General features: G+C 36.4%; 1 protein-coding gene across 1 annotated transcript; it reads right to left on the reverse strand.

Moving 5' to 3' along the window:
• Nucleotides 1-13,401: 13,401 nt before the first annotated feature.
• Nucleotides 13,402-15,034, reverse strand: LOC125258550. Its single transcript, XM_048175536.1, has one exon. It carries the CDS (start codon nucleotides 15,031-15,033, stop codon nucleotides 13,402-13,404), a length of 1,632 nt encoding a protein of 543 aa, XP_048031493.1. The 5' UTR covers nucleotide 15,034.
• Nucleotides 15,035-17,015: the final 1,981 nt, after the last annotated feature.

Here is a 17,015-nt window from a genome sequence, read left to right on the forward strand (position 1 = left end):
AATCATGCCTCAGCTCAAATGATGCTGAAACTCTGACAATCTGAAAATAGGATCTTGAAAATGATTCTTTTTTGTTCAAAAGCATGTCCTTCATGTGATGTTAAGCTATCATTGCACATAACAATGTTATATGAATCTAATATTTTTCTATCGCCACATGGTCAGTAATAAGAGGCTGTTCCCCCCTAGAAACTTTACGTTCTCAGAACATTCACTGATTTTGGAAACACAGTTAAAGCAGCCAGAGAAAATCTTCAAAGATAATATGTCAAGAATCAAGAGCCCATCTAATGCAAACACTCACCTCCATAACAGTGACTTAAAAATGTATTATTTTATATAAATAATCAACATCTAACTTGTAACCTGGTAACATTCCCAAAATGTTCAGAGACGGTCACGATGTGGAGTTCTTTTAAGGTTTGGGGAACATTATTTGGTGGTCCTTCAGGGAACATTCAGAACGTTCTGGGAATGTTTAGGGGACCATTACTATAGGACGTTCTATTAACTTCCCAAATGTCCTCTTTGTAACGTTCTCGAACGACCATAAAATAACCAAAATGGAACGTCCCCCTAAACTCATATCAGGAATGTTATTAAATGAATAACAGAGGCCCGTGTGGGAACGTTCTGTTAATTTCCCAAATATTCTCTTTGTAACGTTCTTATGTGACCATAAAATAACCAAAATGGAACGTCCCCCTACAGTCACATAAGGAACCTTAAACTGCAGCACTTTCATTACCAACAGAGGACGTTTTAGGAACGTCCCGAATGTTCTGTAAAGGTTCTGAATTTTCGTCACATTTAGACAAAACATTTATTTGTCTAGTTTGTCTTTTAGAGTGAATGTTTATGAGGCCTATAGTGATGGAGGATAATCTGCCTTATAGGGCTTCTGTTCCTAAAACTCACCTAAAAATCACAACTGAAGCTCTGTTTGGGAGGCTCTAAAAAATTTCCCTTGAAACACAAACACACACATACACATACCCTAATAATGGTGTTTAGGCCACAAATAAGTGTCTGTAATAGTTTCCAGGTATTTAGGTTCCTACAATCACCACATGATATGGTATGCATCAGTTAAATGTTTCTCCAAAGATACTTTTTGTATTAATCAACACTGGAGATTAAATCTAAACAGAAAAAGGTCAATGCAGGAGCAAAGACAGGATGAACACTTTTTCTAATCAATTCTCACAAACTGCAAGGCATTGTTGAATTGCATTTGGAAACACTGCCACCTAGAGTCTGTGTGATAAAATTACAAATAGGTTGACTTCTTACTGAAAGTGAGCATTACTAAAGACTGTTTGCTAGGTTTGATAGTTGCAAAGCACAGGTTACTCAGAAAAAAAAACGTTTGTATGCTATTTTGTAACACTGATCTTAAGATGAACGTTATTATAAGATGAACAGTTATTTACTTTAAAACTTGTGAAAACTGGAGGTTTTGAAATTAATGTCATTGCTTATATATTTGATTACATGTTCTTATTCTATAACAATGAATTTTATGAACTATAAACATTTAAAGGGATAGTTCAGCCAAAAATGAAGATTCTGTCATCATTTGCTCACCCTCAAGTTGTTCCAAACCTGCATCCCTTCCCAGTCTTTATATTTTGTTCTCCAGCAGTATTTCAGTATTACAAGCCTTTCCGCCACATACTTGTGAAAGGCTGGAATAACAATGAACAGAACTCAAACTATTCACCTTGCATGCATGAAACTGTAGAACTTGTTTTATGTAGATTTTTTTGTGATCCCTTCAAATAAAAATCATTCGTAACTTTCTTGTAAATCACATGATCTTCAAGGAAATTTAATTGGGCCTAAACTATTATTTCTAAGCAAAGTTGTTCTGATATTCAGAACAATAGTTCAATAAACAATAACTAATATTAACATACACTTTAGAAGAGTAACCAGAACAAGTTTTTAATTTTAAATATTAAAATATATTTTAAATATTAAAATACATTTTAAATATCCTAAAATAATCTTTCAGAACACAATCAATCCACTTACTGTCATGTCACAGTGTGTCTGGTGATTAAAGCAACCCAAAATCGACTCTCTGACAGACAAATATACATATTTGATTCTGTTCAGTCTTTATTTGGAAGAGATATTGCTGAAAACATTGTCCTGCTCTTCACACACTCAACTGGAGCTCCTCCTAAAAATGCCCTGACGGCTGTTAAAGAGGCTAAAATCAAGTGTGCAGTGAGTGACAAGAAGAAGCCAGTGTATTTCCTGTTTGAGAACTGCCAGTCAGACGCTGCTGATGAAGATGATGATGAAGCTGAGGAAAACCGTGAACAGAGGCTGAATCAATCATGGAATCTCAGTTTTACAGGAATGAAACGATTGTTTAAGTTTCTTGACATAATCCAACCAAAATCCCTGAAGATGACTCGAGAAGTGTTGCAGAAACGGAAGCAGTTGGAGGCAAATATCATTAATCTACAATCACGTGTTCACATGACAGAACTAAAGCAAAATGAGCTGAAACAAACTCAGGAAGCTCTGGAGAAGAACAAGAAAGATGTAGAAGAAAATAAAGACTTCGAGTATGAAGTTGATGCTCCCTACAAAGAATGGGTTGATATTGATTGCTCTAAAGCCTACATGGCGATGAGCTGCAGCCCAGATAGCAACACTGTGTCGGCCCAGATCCGGCCCACATCTGGCACATGCGGGATGATGATCTGGCCCACATGTGGCAGGAATGATGGCACTTGGGCGGACCGCTCCTGTTTGCCAGATCTGGACCACATAGAAATGCCAAATGTCAGCCAAGAGCAAAGAACTGGACCTTATCTGATCCACAAAATATTGATAAATTATTTATAGAGTCATCTCAGCATTAACAATCCTGTTATCAAGCAGAATCACTGAAGGAAAGAAGAAAAAAAGAGAAAAGAGATGAGCAGAAACACAAGAACTACAACTGACTTCAGTCACAGCCTTCGATGAAATCAACTAAAGATAAAAGACATTAAATCTCTGAAGATCTGATTGAACAACTCCACAAACAGCATTACCAGCTTCACTTATTACTAACCAGACTGACTTTATTTCTGCCAGATGTCTACAGAAGATCTTATTGAGAATTACCAGAAGTTTAACTCTCATGTTTGTTTCATTTAAGGTTACCATGATGGTGATTGATGTTTCCATTAGTTGGCCTCTTAACTTATACATATATAACCGTATTTTCTGACTGCTGTGATGGTTTGTTTATCAAACACATTAGCAACAGCAGCAGAAGCAATAAAAATTGAAATGAGATCAGGTGTGGCTGTTAGCTGTTGATGATTTTACTATCATCGTGAATCAAAGATGTTGTTTAGATGAAAAAAACGGTTTTGCGCTATTAATACACTAACATTACAAACAATGTGTTTCTGTGGCTTGAGCTGTATTGCAGAAATTTTTATTATTTTTTTTTTAAAAAGGCACTTTGAGATGACACACTAAGACATCAAGAATCAGCACATGATTCTCAACTATGGTGACAATCAAAAGCATCATGTACCGCAATGCATGCTGGGTACTATAGTATAAAACTCCCAGAATGCATCAGAGCATTATGCAGCTGATCTGATTGTCTAAATATTTTGTTTATTCTCACCATCGTTGAGACACATATGCTGATTACTGATATCTGTGTTTGTCAAGGTAGTTTTGCTTTTAGTGTTTTTATTTATTTTCATCTTCTGTCTGATTTCTGCAATACATCTGAATTTCTTTTTGCAGTAACATTTATATTCAATTATTATGACTTCAGTGAAGCAGTCTATTTCATGATGATTACAAAATCATCAATAGTTAACAATGATCACATGATCATACTTCAGTTTATTTTACTACCACTAATGTGTTCGACAAAACCACTACTACAGCAGCCAGAGAAGACAAATATATATGTTAAAAGTTAAGAGGCCAACTAATGGAAACACCAATCACCATCATGGTAACCTTAAATGAAACAAACATGAGAGTTAAACTTCTGTTAATTCTCAATAAGATCTTCTGTAGACGTCTGGCAGAAATAAAGTCAGTCAGGTTAGTAATAAGTGAAGCTGATAATGCTGTTTGTGGAGATGTTTAATCAGATCTTCAGTGATTTAATGTCTTTTATCTTTAGTTGATTTCATCGAAGGCTGTGGCTGAAGTCAGTTGTAGTTCTTGTGTTTCTGCTCATCTCTTTTTTTCTGTTTCCCTCTTTCCTTCAGTGATTCTGCTTGATAACAGGATTGTTAATGCTGAGATGACTCTATAAATAATTTATCAATATTTTGTGGATCAGATAAGGTCCAGTTCTTTGCTCTTGGCTGACATTTGGCATTTCTATGGCCTGCTTGTGGTCCAGATCTGGCAAACAGGAGCGGTCCGCCCAAGTGCCATCATTCCTGCCACATGTGGGCCAGATCATCATCCCGCATGTGCCAGATGTGGGCCGGATCTGGGCCGACACAGTGTTGCTATCTGGGAGCGTCTGTAAGGAGAACTGTCATTATCCAGGATGCTGGTGGGTCAGTAATCTCTCATGGTGCAGCGTGATTACAAATTATCGCTGCACAGTCTGCACAAATAAATGCCTTTACACAGAACATGTCAAAGCACCAAAAATATATGTAATAAAGACAAAGAAAGAGAAGAGGACATATGAAGAGTTAAAGAAGAAATATGATGGTAAGATTAGGAACGATGAGTCTTTGGTCAAGCAGCTGGAAGAAGATCTGCAAGAATTAGAGAGAGAGAAAATAAAGCTGGTGTTTGAAGCTTTTGACTGTGTGGAAACTCTGGAGAAAATTGCACTCAATGCTGATTCTGTGTTCACACTTCAGCACATTTGGCTTGTGTTTGTTCTAGGTGATTTTACTGATTTTGTTGATTTTGTTTTCTGAGATCTCTTAGGTTTCAAATACACTCTGTATCCTAAAACAACCATGTTTCATTCTGGATTCATGACTGATTTAAACTCAACATTTCCTTTGTCTTAGGAATTATAAAAACTTGACTTTGTGCAGGCTTGTATCATATTCTGCTCCAGAGTCATATCCATCAATAGACTGGAAGTAGCAGATGGATACCTGCAGACATTTCTCTCAAAATTAGTCGATTTTGAGAGAATTTGCATTTGCATTTGTATAGCTCACAGCATTTTCATTTACATGTTTAAGCCTCCCCTGGAATTAGAGGAAGGGGGCCATGGGGGGACAACTGCCAAGCAAGGCCCACATCAATTTCTGACAATTCACGGCAGTTTTCGGTGTTGCCTGCAAATTGCCGTGTGCAGTCGTAAACCTGAACTTCCACAACAATCTACAGTACCGCTTACTGACGAAAATCCCACTTTTCATGCAGTGTCAAATGTCTCTTTTTTCACCTGAAGGATGTTACTCGTCATCTTCTCTTATGGCCTCTAGGTGGCAGTGTAATACAAAAGTCTCTAAACAGCCTCTTAATGACAATCATATGCACACCCTTATAACAAAAATTCTTCCTTTTTGACGATTTCACAATATTATTGCTGTATTTTCAATAGTATCTTACAGTAGAAACTGTTTACATTATGCTGCTATTGATTTGTGTTGTATTAATAATTACTGTAATCAATATACTATTTTATGTCAGTTATTTTAAGAGATGCTGTTGAAATGAGAAAATTACAAACAAGAGTAATGAAATAAAATTGATTCATAAAACACTGTGGTTACAATCAATGATTTGCATCACCTGAAGGACATATTTCTGAAAGAGCAGAAATATTTTCAGCATTGTATTTTCAGTATATGAGGCATTATTTGAGCTCTTTTGTCTTCTATGACTTATTAGCATACAATGTACTTATAAACTAAATATACTTTGTTGTGATATTTAATTAATCATTTAGTGACATTTGCAAAATGTCTTGTTGTCAGTCATCAGAGATAATTCAATCTAAAAACTAATTCAGTTCATAATGAGTTAAAAAAAATCAATAAAATTCACGCTTACAATGTGATCTGTGTTAGACACTCTTCACTCTTCAGCTGATGCTAAGAACACACCAACAAAATGACTGGAAAGTGTATTTATACTGAAGGCAATGCCTGTTTTCTGGACAGAGGTGGAGATTCCAGGGGTCAGAAAGTAAAAGTCCTGCCATATTTTTATTCCACCCACTGAAGCATTAATGAGATAAATAAGTGATTAATTGAGTGATGATTGAGCATTATTGAAGACACCTGATGATAACAAGCAGAATCACCAAAGGAGAAAATCACAATTTTTAAGTTACCATCATCGAGGTCAGGGTTTGTTTTAGTTGAGCTCTTGATCCTTGACTTTTTAATATTAGATTTTGTTTGGGCAGTTTTAACTGCGTTAAAACCAAACAGACAAGCAAAGTTAAAAGATGATCAGGTGTTGTTTGTTATGTTTTTACATAAACATTATTTGATCTGAATCACTGAACTCATTTAGAGCCCAATCTCTGAGTTAGATTTACATTATTGATTACAGCAGAACTGTGATTCTACAGCACAAGATCAGCTTTTACAATACATTTATTTTTTAATGTTTTTAATGTAATAATGTAAATCTAACTCAGAGATTGGGCTCTAAATGAGTTAAGTGATTCAGATCAAATAATGATTTTGAGAAAACATAACCAACACCTGATCATCTTTTAACTTTGCTTGTCTGGTTGGTTTTAATGCAGTTAAAACTGCCCAAACAAAATCTAATACTAAAAAGGCAAGGGTCAAGAGCTCAACTAAAACAAACCCTGACCTCGATGATGGTAACTTAAAAATTGTGATTTTCTCCTTTGGTGATTCTGCTTGTTATCATCAGGTGTCTTCAATAATGCTCAATCATCACTCAATTAATCACTTATTTATCTCATTAATGCTTCAGTGGGTGGAATAAAAATATGGCAGGACTTTTACTTTCTGACCCCTGGAATCTCCACCTCTGTCAGTGCATGATACACTAAATATAATTTTGGTTTTAATAAGATTTTCCCAATAAATAGTCAAGAATAAACCAGGTGTCCTCCATGATTCCTGCTTATTCTGACAACAAGCACTTGAATGCAACAAGCACGACTTCAGAAGTGGGAATTATGAAATTTCTGATAGCACGTGAAGGCAGCATAAGCCCCCGAATGTTTATAAGCTCCGACCCTGATGAAGGCTTTGTGAAACTGAAGAGGTTTTTCAGGTTTTTTTAAATGACATAGGCCTACTCCTTCCTACACTGACTACGAACACACTTTCTATCATGTATGCCTATGAAAGGTGATGAAACCAATCAGAGGTATGGGGCAGGGGTGACCTGCATCTCTGATCTGCACGGTGCAGCCAGGTCCTTCTTGGAAAAACTGTAATGTTGATTCCAACAGGGTTGCTGCATTTCACAGTTAAATGAACACATGTATACGTAAACACAACAAAAACAACAACAAAAAAACTGCTGGTTAAATGAATTTATTGATGTACCGGTATACAAGTAAAAGGATAACCCCTGCATAATCTCTTGGTATATTCTCAATAAACACATGAAGCATGAAGTAATAAATATCAAAGCCCAAAAATATCACAGAAAATGAACAGCAGAGTCCAGATTTATAATAAAGCAGAGCTTAGAAATGTGGCCTATATCAAGTTTTTCACGTTAGATGATATGCAACATTTTCTCATATGGCCTCTAGATGGCAGTGCTTGATAATACACATAAAAACTCTCTGATAGTGCTTTTCCACTCCCTAGTACTACTCGGCTTGAATTGGCATGGCACGGCTCGCTTTAAATTTTTGGGGCAGTCGTGGCCTAATGGATAGAGAGTCGGTCTTGTAACCCAAAGGTCATGGGTTCGAGTCTCAGATCTGGCAGTGATTGTCGGTGAGGGGAGTGAATGTCCAGCACTCTCTCCACCCTCAGTACCACGACTGAAGTGAGACCCTTGAGCAAGGCACCGTACCCCCAACTGCTCCCTGGGTGCTGCAGCATTGGCCACCCACTGTGTTCTCGGTGTGTGTGCGCACTTGGATGGGTTAAATGCAGAGCACAAATTCTGAATATGGGTTACCATACTTGGCCACATGTCACTTCATTTTTAGTTTGCTTTTCCACTACAGTTAGTACCGCTTCAAAGTGGGTGGGATTAACACCGTTTCTACACTGGACGCAAGCAGTGTGTAGACACGGTGTAAGACTGATCGTATAGTTGCACCGCCTCTACTGCTGTGAATCCGCTCCTCATCTGCCAAAGAGTCTGCACCTCATGCACTGACCATAATACAGCCATTTCTTTTTTCAAGTTGAGTGTGACGGTCGTTTAAAGCAAGTCGTTTCACAAACAAATGATACTGCGGTGGCTGTTTCTGACTATTTAAATATAGTGGGTTCAGTGTCTCGTGTTTCAAATCCATTGATGCTGGTAATGATGATTCTCTCTGACCAATCATTGATCTGCAGTGTTTACATGTCACATTTAGATTCTGATTGTCCCTTGCAGTGGAAAAGTGCCAAAAAGTGAGCCATATTGAGCCATACCGAACCGTACCATGCAGTGGAAAATTGCCATAAACAACCTCTTAGTGACAATGATTACATGCCTACGATTTTACAAATATTCTGTGGCTATTTGTGACTTTTATAGTATCAGTATATGCTGTATTCTAGAAAAAGTATTCTACATTATTTAATTTAGCAGATCCAGTTGATCAAAGCAACTTACAAATGGAAAATACAAGCAAGTGTGAAGATAGAAAAATGTTAGATTCATTTAACATTGGAGTTACGGTCAACGACAATATAGCTTTACATCACATGAAGGACGTGCTTTGGCACAACCATTATCAGGATCCTATTTTCAGATTGTCATTGTTTCAGATTTTGAGCCAATGATTGGTGTTTATTATTCTAAATAATCTTGTAATGTATCCCAGAGCTCCTAGTTTTTCTTCTCCTGCTCTCTTCTTGATGTTTTCCAGTGTTTCAGCCTTTTCAGGCTCATTTATTTCCTTCATCTTCTCAATTAGAACATCTGCTCCCATTAACCATACACTTTGGGTGTTAATTTAACACTGGGGATTTTGCTGTGTGCGCACTGCAAACAGAGTATGTGTGAAACAGCCGTTTTTGCGTGTGCGCCATTGCGCACAACGTTTGTATACTTTAACCACCTCTGAGGATAGTGGGGGTCACGAGTCACTGGCATCTTTATTTTGGGGGTCGTGGGCTGAAAAGTTTGGGAATCCCTGGTTTAGTAGACTATATACAAAGAGAATCGCAATGCTGACCAGCCATATTCAGTAACAACTTTTGGATTTGAAATAGAAATAAGTAAATGTTGTGTTTGTTTGTGATATACAGCCATGGATAAGTTGCGCGCTGCAAACGCGGCATAAGTGAAAGCACAATAGCGTGTGCTGCATATGTAGTGCATATGTAGCGGTGGTGCTTCTCCACTTTCCTCTGCTGGCCTCCCTGCGTTGTCTTTTTTGGTCGATATATTAACCAACTTTTCATTTCGACAAAAATAATATCCAAAGCTTAAAGCCTAAAGAATTACCTACGTGCACGTGTCTGAATGTTTAACATGGTGCTGTAAACTGACCTGCTGCTGTTGCTACTACCCAGCCAACATAGCATGGTGGGGCCCAGATGGGTGTCACCAGATGGGTGTCACCTGGCCCCACATGGGTTAGCCCAGATGAACTGAACACTGCTCAGTGTGCACACTACAGGCTGTTAAATGTAACACAGAAACATGCTGGAGTTAATAAGATAATTAGGTGATAACGAGCAGAATCACAGAAGGACAGAGAAACAACAAGAACTACGACTTCAGCCACAGCCTTTGATGAAATCAACTGAAGATAAAAGACATTAAATCATTCAAGATCTGATTAAACATCTCCACAAACAGCATTACCAGCTTCACTTATTACTAACCAGATTGACTTTATTTCTGACATTCATCTACAAAAGTTGTTATTGAGAATTACCAGAGGTTTAGATGTTGATGATTTGTTGAAAATAAGTTTGGTTTGATGTCACCGTGATTGAGGTCAGCGCTTACTTCAGTTAGGCAGTTTGACTCTTGACTGTTTTAGTAATAATGTTTCTTTGGCTGCTTTTGCTGTTTGTTATGGCAAGAAAAACAAGAGCTAATATTTCTAGCTGTTATCAGTTGTTTGATGATAAGAATATAATTGTCATCATGTTATGGCTATGTTCACTGATCTAATGACTGAGCTTTATATGCAAAAAATGTTATTAACTTTGTGCTGGATCTTTTCCAGAATAACAAAAAAAAAAGTTACAAAAATCAGAGCAGAAGAATAAATCTGAAAAATACAATGTACATTAAATCCTTTAAAACACCTGCAAAATTTATTCACACACAGACATCAAGAATCAGCGTATGATTCTCAACAATGGTGACATGCTTTATGCTGCAATGCATTCTGGGTGCCTCATACAAAACTCATCCATGGCTCCCAGAATGCATTGCAGCATGAAGCAAGCATTGTTGAGATTCATACGCTGATTCTTGATGTCTGTGTGTAAGTCCATCTTGCAGGAGGTTTGAAGTGTTTAGTGAACAATATATTTTTCAAACGTTCTGAATAAAACATTTTTATTGTTGCAATTCAAGAAAAGATCCAGTACAAAGTTAATCACATTTTGCTCATAAAAAGCTCAGTCATTAGATCAGTGAATAAAGCCACTAAATGACCACATTGTCTCTTGTTTTTCTTGCCATAACAAACAGCAAGAACAGCCAGAAAAACACTAAAATAATCAAGAGGCAAACTGCCTAACTGAAGTAAGCGCTGACCTCGATCACGGTGACATCAAACCAAACATATTTTCAACAAACCATCAACATCTAAACCTCTGGTAATTCTCAATAACAACTTTTGTAGATGAATGTCAGAAATAAAGTCAGTCTGGTTAGTAATAAGTGAAGCTGGTAATGCTGTTTGTGGAGTTGTTTAATCAGATCTTGAATGATTTAATGTCTTTTATCTTCAATGGATTTCATCGAAGGTTGTGGTTGAAGTAAGTCATAGTTGTTTCTCTGTCCTTCAGCGATTCTGCTCATTATCACTTAATTATCTCATTAACTCCAGCATGTTTCTGTGTTACATTTAACAGCCTGTAGTGTGCACACTGAGCAGTGTTCAGTTCATCTGGGCTAACCCATGTGGGGCCTCCATGGAAACCGTGGACAAAAATGTCTGGGCCCCAGTTAGGCTGCCCAGGTGACACCCATCTCGGCCCCACCATGCTATGTTGGCTGGGTACGTCGTTAATTTGTCATAATCACCTCAGGAGTTATGATTGAGGGGAAGGAAAATGGAAAGGTTGATGGCTTTTTTTTGCATGGTTTTTGATTTTATTTATTTATTTATTTTATTTTATGAACTATTTTTAGTATTTTGTTACAATTATTGATAAAATGTGCTATTTCTTAATCTTTAATTTTTATTATTATTATTATATTATTTTTATTTTTTTATTTTTATTTCTGGAAATCATCTCGCGACCCCTCCCTCGCTGTCTCGCGACCCCCACTTTGGGAACCACTGCTCTAAACAATACTCCCTGGCAGTGGCGAGCAAAGTCGAAGCACCCCTAACGTTACATCATTCGCTCAAACAGTTTTGCGTTCAATTCAGTTGCAGGCCTTTGTTAAAAATTGGGTTTACATGCTCTCAATAAGAAATCCAAACTGGTGAAATAAATGAGAAAATCGCAGCATCCAACGATATTAATACCATATATTCTAATGTTGTTCATCAACAAACCTAACTGCACACGTTAGCCTATAAGTAGTTTTGTCTCACGAGCGTCAATATGTAATGTCTTCCAAACTGCAAATGCTCTAAAAATACTATCTTGAGAGCAAAAACGTATGTAAAAACGTATGAGCTACAGCGAAAACACCTCTTAACTGTAAATTAATTTACAGTTGACCTGGAAAAATGCTGTTAACAATACTCTTTTTGACCCATAATGCATTGCAAAATACAGTAATAACTTGTAAAATGGTAAAACAGCAAGTTTCTGTAGAATTTTGCTGTAAAAACTACAGCGATTTGTTACAATTATATTAATGTAATGTATACTACAAGTTCAATTCTGTTCACTTTATTTAAACAACTTATTTTGATTCAACACCATTGTATTAGGTTTCTGGTTCACATTCAATTGCTTCATGTTAAATTAAGTTGAAACAATTACTTTTTTAATTAATTTGATTTTTTTTTTCATATTAAAATAACATGTTTCAATCAAGCAAACCCAACCAGGACTCAATCAAACAGGATTTTCACTTCCCATCATGCTTTGCAAAGGGGCTGAACTAGGAGTGTAAATGTTGAAATAAAGTGTTATTTTAAGCAGTTTTTTAGGAAGATGAGAAAAGACCTTTTTATGTTTACTGTTCTATTATGTTGGTATTTAAAAGTTTCTGTTAATTAATAGTTTTGGGGTTACCATTGTGGTGAAGTGTTGGGTTGAGGACCTGCTAACAAAATTTCAAATTACTTTAATAATAAAGTAATCTTTATGGTAGTGATTGGGATTGCCTTTCCCAAAAGCCTTGTAAGCCTATGTTGATTGTAGAATCATTACTACCAATAGAGTCATGATCAATTTACAATGTTATTGGATAAGACAATTTAGGATGAATCCAGTATCACATCTGGGTTGCCAACACAGAACATCACAAAAGTTATGTAAATCATACAATTAAACAAGAATTAATTGTAAAATTCAACGTATATGATAACAATTTAATTTATTTTGCTTTTTATTTATTTTATTTTAAAATAAAACCTTTAATGTTAATAAAAACTAAGTTGGTTGTGTGGACCACTGACCATAATTGACTTGAGTTAAAGTATCATTTTACTACAAGTTCAATTTTATAATCCTGTAAAAAAAACAAAAAAATACTGTATTCCACAAACAACAATACACTGTAAATTGAATAAGAGAATTATACTGTAATCCATTTTACAGCCATGAACAACTATTTTACAGGATTTTATTGGCAACTTTTTTGCCAGTAAATTCCTGTAAATTCAACAGTACATATTTTACAGTGTAAGATTGTTGTCTATAATAACACTGTAAGTACCCCTTAGTTCTAAAATACTTACAGTATAAATAATTTGATTTTTTCCTTGTTGTTACCCCTTTATTCCTTTACATATTACTTATTGTTCCCCTATACTTACACCTACTTACTGTGTAAGTACACTATAATTATCGAAAGTTACACTGTAAATTTGTTGTAATTACGCAGTACTTTCCGGGCTGTAATCTAAAGCGTTCCCAAAACATTTCTATCGCATTTTTGAGTTGATTATTTCCTTTACTCATTGAGCCAAGGCATGATTGGCATTTTTCTAAAAAATCTTGTAATGTATCCCACTGCTCCTTGTTTTTCTTCTCCTGCTCTCTTCTTGATGTTTTCCAGTGTTTTGGCCTTTTCAGGCTCATTTATTTCCTTCATCTTCTCAATCAGAACATCAATGTGCTGAAGTGTGAACACAGAATCAATGTTGAGTGCGATCTTCTCCAGAGCTTCCACACAGTGAAAAGCTTCATTCACCAGCTTTATTTTCTCTTTCTCTAATTCATGTAGTTCTTCCTCCACCAAAGACACTGTCTTGACCAAAGACACACCTTCTCCAATTTTGTCCTCATATTTCTTCTTTAAGTCTTCATATGTCCTCTTCTCTTTCATTGTCTTTGTTACATATATTTTTGCTGCTTTGACGTGTTTTGTGTAAGAGCATTTATTTGTGCACACTGTACAGCTATCATTTGTAATCATGCTGCACCATGTGAGATTACTGACCCACCAGCATCCTGGATAATGACAGTTCTCCTTACAGACACTGCAGGTCATTGCCATGCTAGCTTTAGAGCGATCAATATCAACCCATTCTTTGTAGGGAACATCAACTTCATACTCAAAGTCTTTATTTTCTTCTACATCTTTCTTGTTCTTCTCCAGAGCTTCTTGAGTTTGTTTCAGCTCATTTTGCTTTAGTTCTGTTGTTTGAACACGTGACTGTAGATTAGAGATATTTGCCTCCAACTGCTTCCGATTCTGTAACACATCTACAGTCATCCTCAGGGATTTTGGTTGTATTGTGTCAAGAAACTTGAACAATTTTGCCATTCCTTTAAAACTGCGATCCCATGATTGATTCAGCCTCAGTTTACGGTCTTCATCTTCATCATCATCATCTTCTTCATCATCAGTGTCTGACTGACAGTTGTCAAACAGGAAAAACACTGGCTTCTTCTTGTCATTCTCTGCACACTTGATTTTAGCCTCTTTAACAGCCGTCAGGGCATTTTTAGGTGGAGCTCCAGTTGAGTGTGTGAAGAGCAGGACAATGTTTTCAGCAGTATCTTTCCCAAATAAAGACTGAACAGCATCAAATATGTATATTTGTCTGTCAGAGAGTCGATTCTGTGTTGCTTTAATCACCAGACACACTGCATGTATTTCATGGATCCCTTCTTCAGATTTACATAAACTAAGAAAACTCACAGCGATCTGTTTATCAAGATCAACTCCACGAGTGTCTCCATATCCTGGAGTGTCGATGATTGTTAAATCAGTTTTACTCTCTTGTAGATAAAACCCATAAACAGTGATGATGGAGGTCTGACTGTGAGCTAATGATTGCTTACTCTGATCATCTGTGATCTCAAACCAAACCTTGTCTTCTCTCTGAACACCCAACATGTAGTTGATCATCACATTGATCAGGGTTGTTTTTCCTGTTCCTGTTTCTCCCACCATCAGAATGATTTTATGGGGTTTGTTTTTGTCTCTCTCTCCAAAGGTGATTTTCCTATATGGTGCAGATTGTTTTATATTGTCTGTCTTTTTTTGCAGACTGTATCGAGCAGGATTTCCATCTTCTGTTAATGTGCTGTTCTTGATGATTACAGCAATTTTAACTTCTTGACATAAAGTTGTCATATTTTCCCCCTGTCATTTTAAAACAGAAAAACAGCTTAAGTTGTTAAAGATTTACATGTTTAATGTTTCAGAAGTCTTGAATATTCAAAAAACATAGCTTAAACATTAAAGTAAAAATCCTGCGGGATTTGCTGTTTGTATCAGAAATGTACAATAATAAATGCACAAAAAAGTACGATGAACAGAAATCAATTTATTTAATTTATTGACACTCATGTTTAATGTAATAGTTTCATATATTTCATACATATGTTGTCTCGAGATTATTAACATTAATAAATAAATATATAAATACACTTCAAAAAGTCTATATGCCCAATTGGTTTTGTATGCTGAAAAAAGGAAGCAACAAAAGAGGAAGGGAAAAGAGCTTGAGGTTGAGCTTGAAGTTTTAGTGCCATATGTCACATTAAGCTAATGACTTAAAGGGGTCATGAACTGTGTTGGTTTATTGTTTATAATGTTTCCTGGGGTGCACTTATAATGTTAGTATGGTTTTTACATCCAAAATTGTCATAATTTATAAATAATGACATAAATTATGCTTTGTTTTAAGCAGCGTGTCTGCTGTGAGACTTCAGTGCAAACGCCCACTGCTGTGATTGGCTAACATCTTTGCATATGAAATGGTCAAGTATTATTCTCTCTTTTAGTGCGTTTTTACTATTACAGCTCTCGAGGTTAACTAATCATGAAAAGTGTTGCATTACATTTGGATCTATGGTGTTATATTTAGATCGTGGCATGAAAGGTTGCAGAGATGAACATTGTAGTCGATCACCAGAGGTGTATAGTCCAGGGATCAGAAAGTTAAAGTCCTGCCATATTTTTATTCCACCCACTGAAGCATTAATGAGATAAATAAGTGATTAATTGAGTGATGATTGAGCATTATTGAAGACACCTGATGATAACAAGCAGAATCACCAAAGAAGAAAATCACAATTTTTAAGTTACCATCATCAAGGTCAGGGTTTGTTTTAATTGAGCTCTTGACCCTTGACTTTTTAATATTAGATTTTGTTTGGGCAGATTTAACTGCATTAAAACCAACCAGACAAGCAAAGTTAAAAGATGATCAGCTGTTGTTTATGTTTTCTCAAAATCATTATTTGATCTGAATCACATTAAACTGAAAATACACTGGCTGATTCTCATCATTCACTGCACACTTGATTTTAGCCTCTTTAACAACCTTCAGGGCTTTTCTAGGTGTAAATTCAGATGAGTGTGTGAAGAGCAGGACAATGTTTTCAGCAATATCTCTTCTGAAGAAAGACTGAACAGCATAAAATATGTATATTTGTCTGTCAGAGAGTCGATTCTGTGTTGCTTTAATCACCAGACAAACTGCATGTATTTCATGAATCCCTTCAGCAGATTTACTTAAACTAAGCAAACTCTCAGAGATCTCTTTATCAAGATCAACTCCACGAGTGTCTCCATATCCTGGAGTGTCGATGATTGTTAAATCAATTGGACTCTCTTGTAGATAAAACCCATAAACCAGTGGTCTCAAACTGCCGGCCCGCGGGCCATTTATGGCCCGCCCACCCCCTCTACCCGGCCCGCAACTGATCTCAAAAATAAAACATAATCCGGCCCGCTAAATTATTATTATTATTATTCTCTAGTTGCTACCTGTCTGATATGCAAAGAAAAAGTCGCCGTTCTATGGGGGCATATTCACATATCGCGTCATATAAGCGGCCGCGCCGCATTCTCCTTCTTTCCAGTGCGCTTTCGCTCCAGTGGCGTCTGTCGTTGCTATGCAACCATGAGAAAGAAACAGAGGACTGTACAAATGTATTCAGGGATTGTATTTGTTCAGTACAGTGTTGTTCAGTGCAAGATTTTAATGTTATTTAAGCTAACATAAAGTAAGGGAAAATACTTCCACTAGATAAAACTAATAATGTATGTAACAATGAGAGATTTTTATTTTTTTGGCAAAATAAAGTTGATATAAAGCTCCAGTTTTT

The sequence above is a fragment of the Megalobrama amblycephala genome, linkage group LG22 (genome assembly GCF_018812025.1).
Source record: "Megalobrama amblycephala isolate DHTTF-2021 linkage group LG22, ASM1881202v1, whole genome shotgun sequence".
In the NCBI taxonomy this organism is placed as follows: Eukaryota; Metazoa; Chordata; class Actinopteri; order Cypriniformes; family Xenocyprididae; genus Megalobrama; species Megalobrama amblycephala.

Excerpts from the sequence above, each read along its gene's own strand:
- LOC125258550 (XM_048175536.1), bottom strand. The coding sequence starts at position 15,033 with ATGACAACTTTATGTCAAGAAGTTAAAATTGCTGTAATCATCAAGAAC.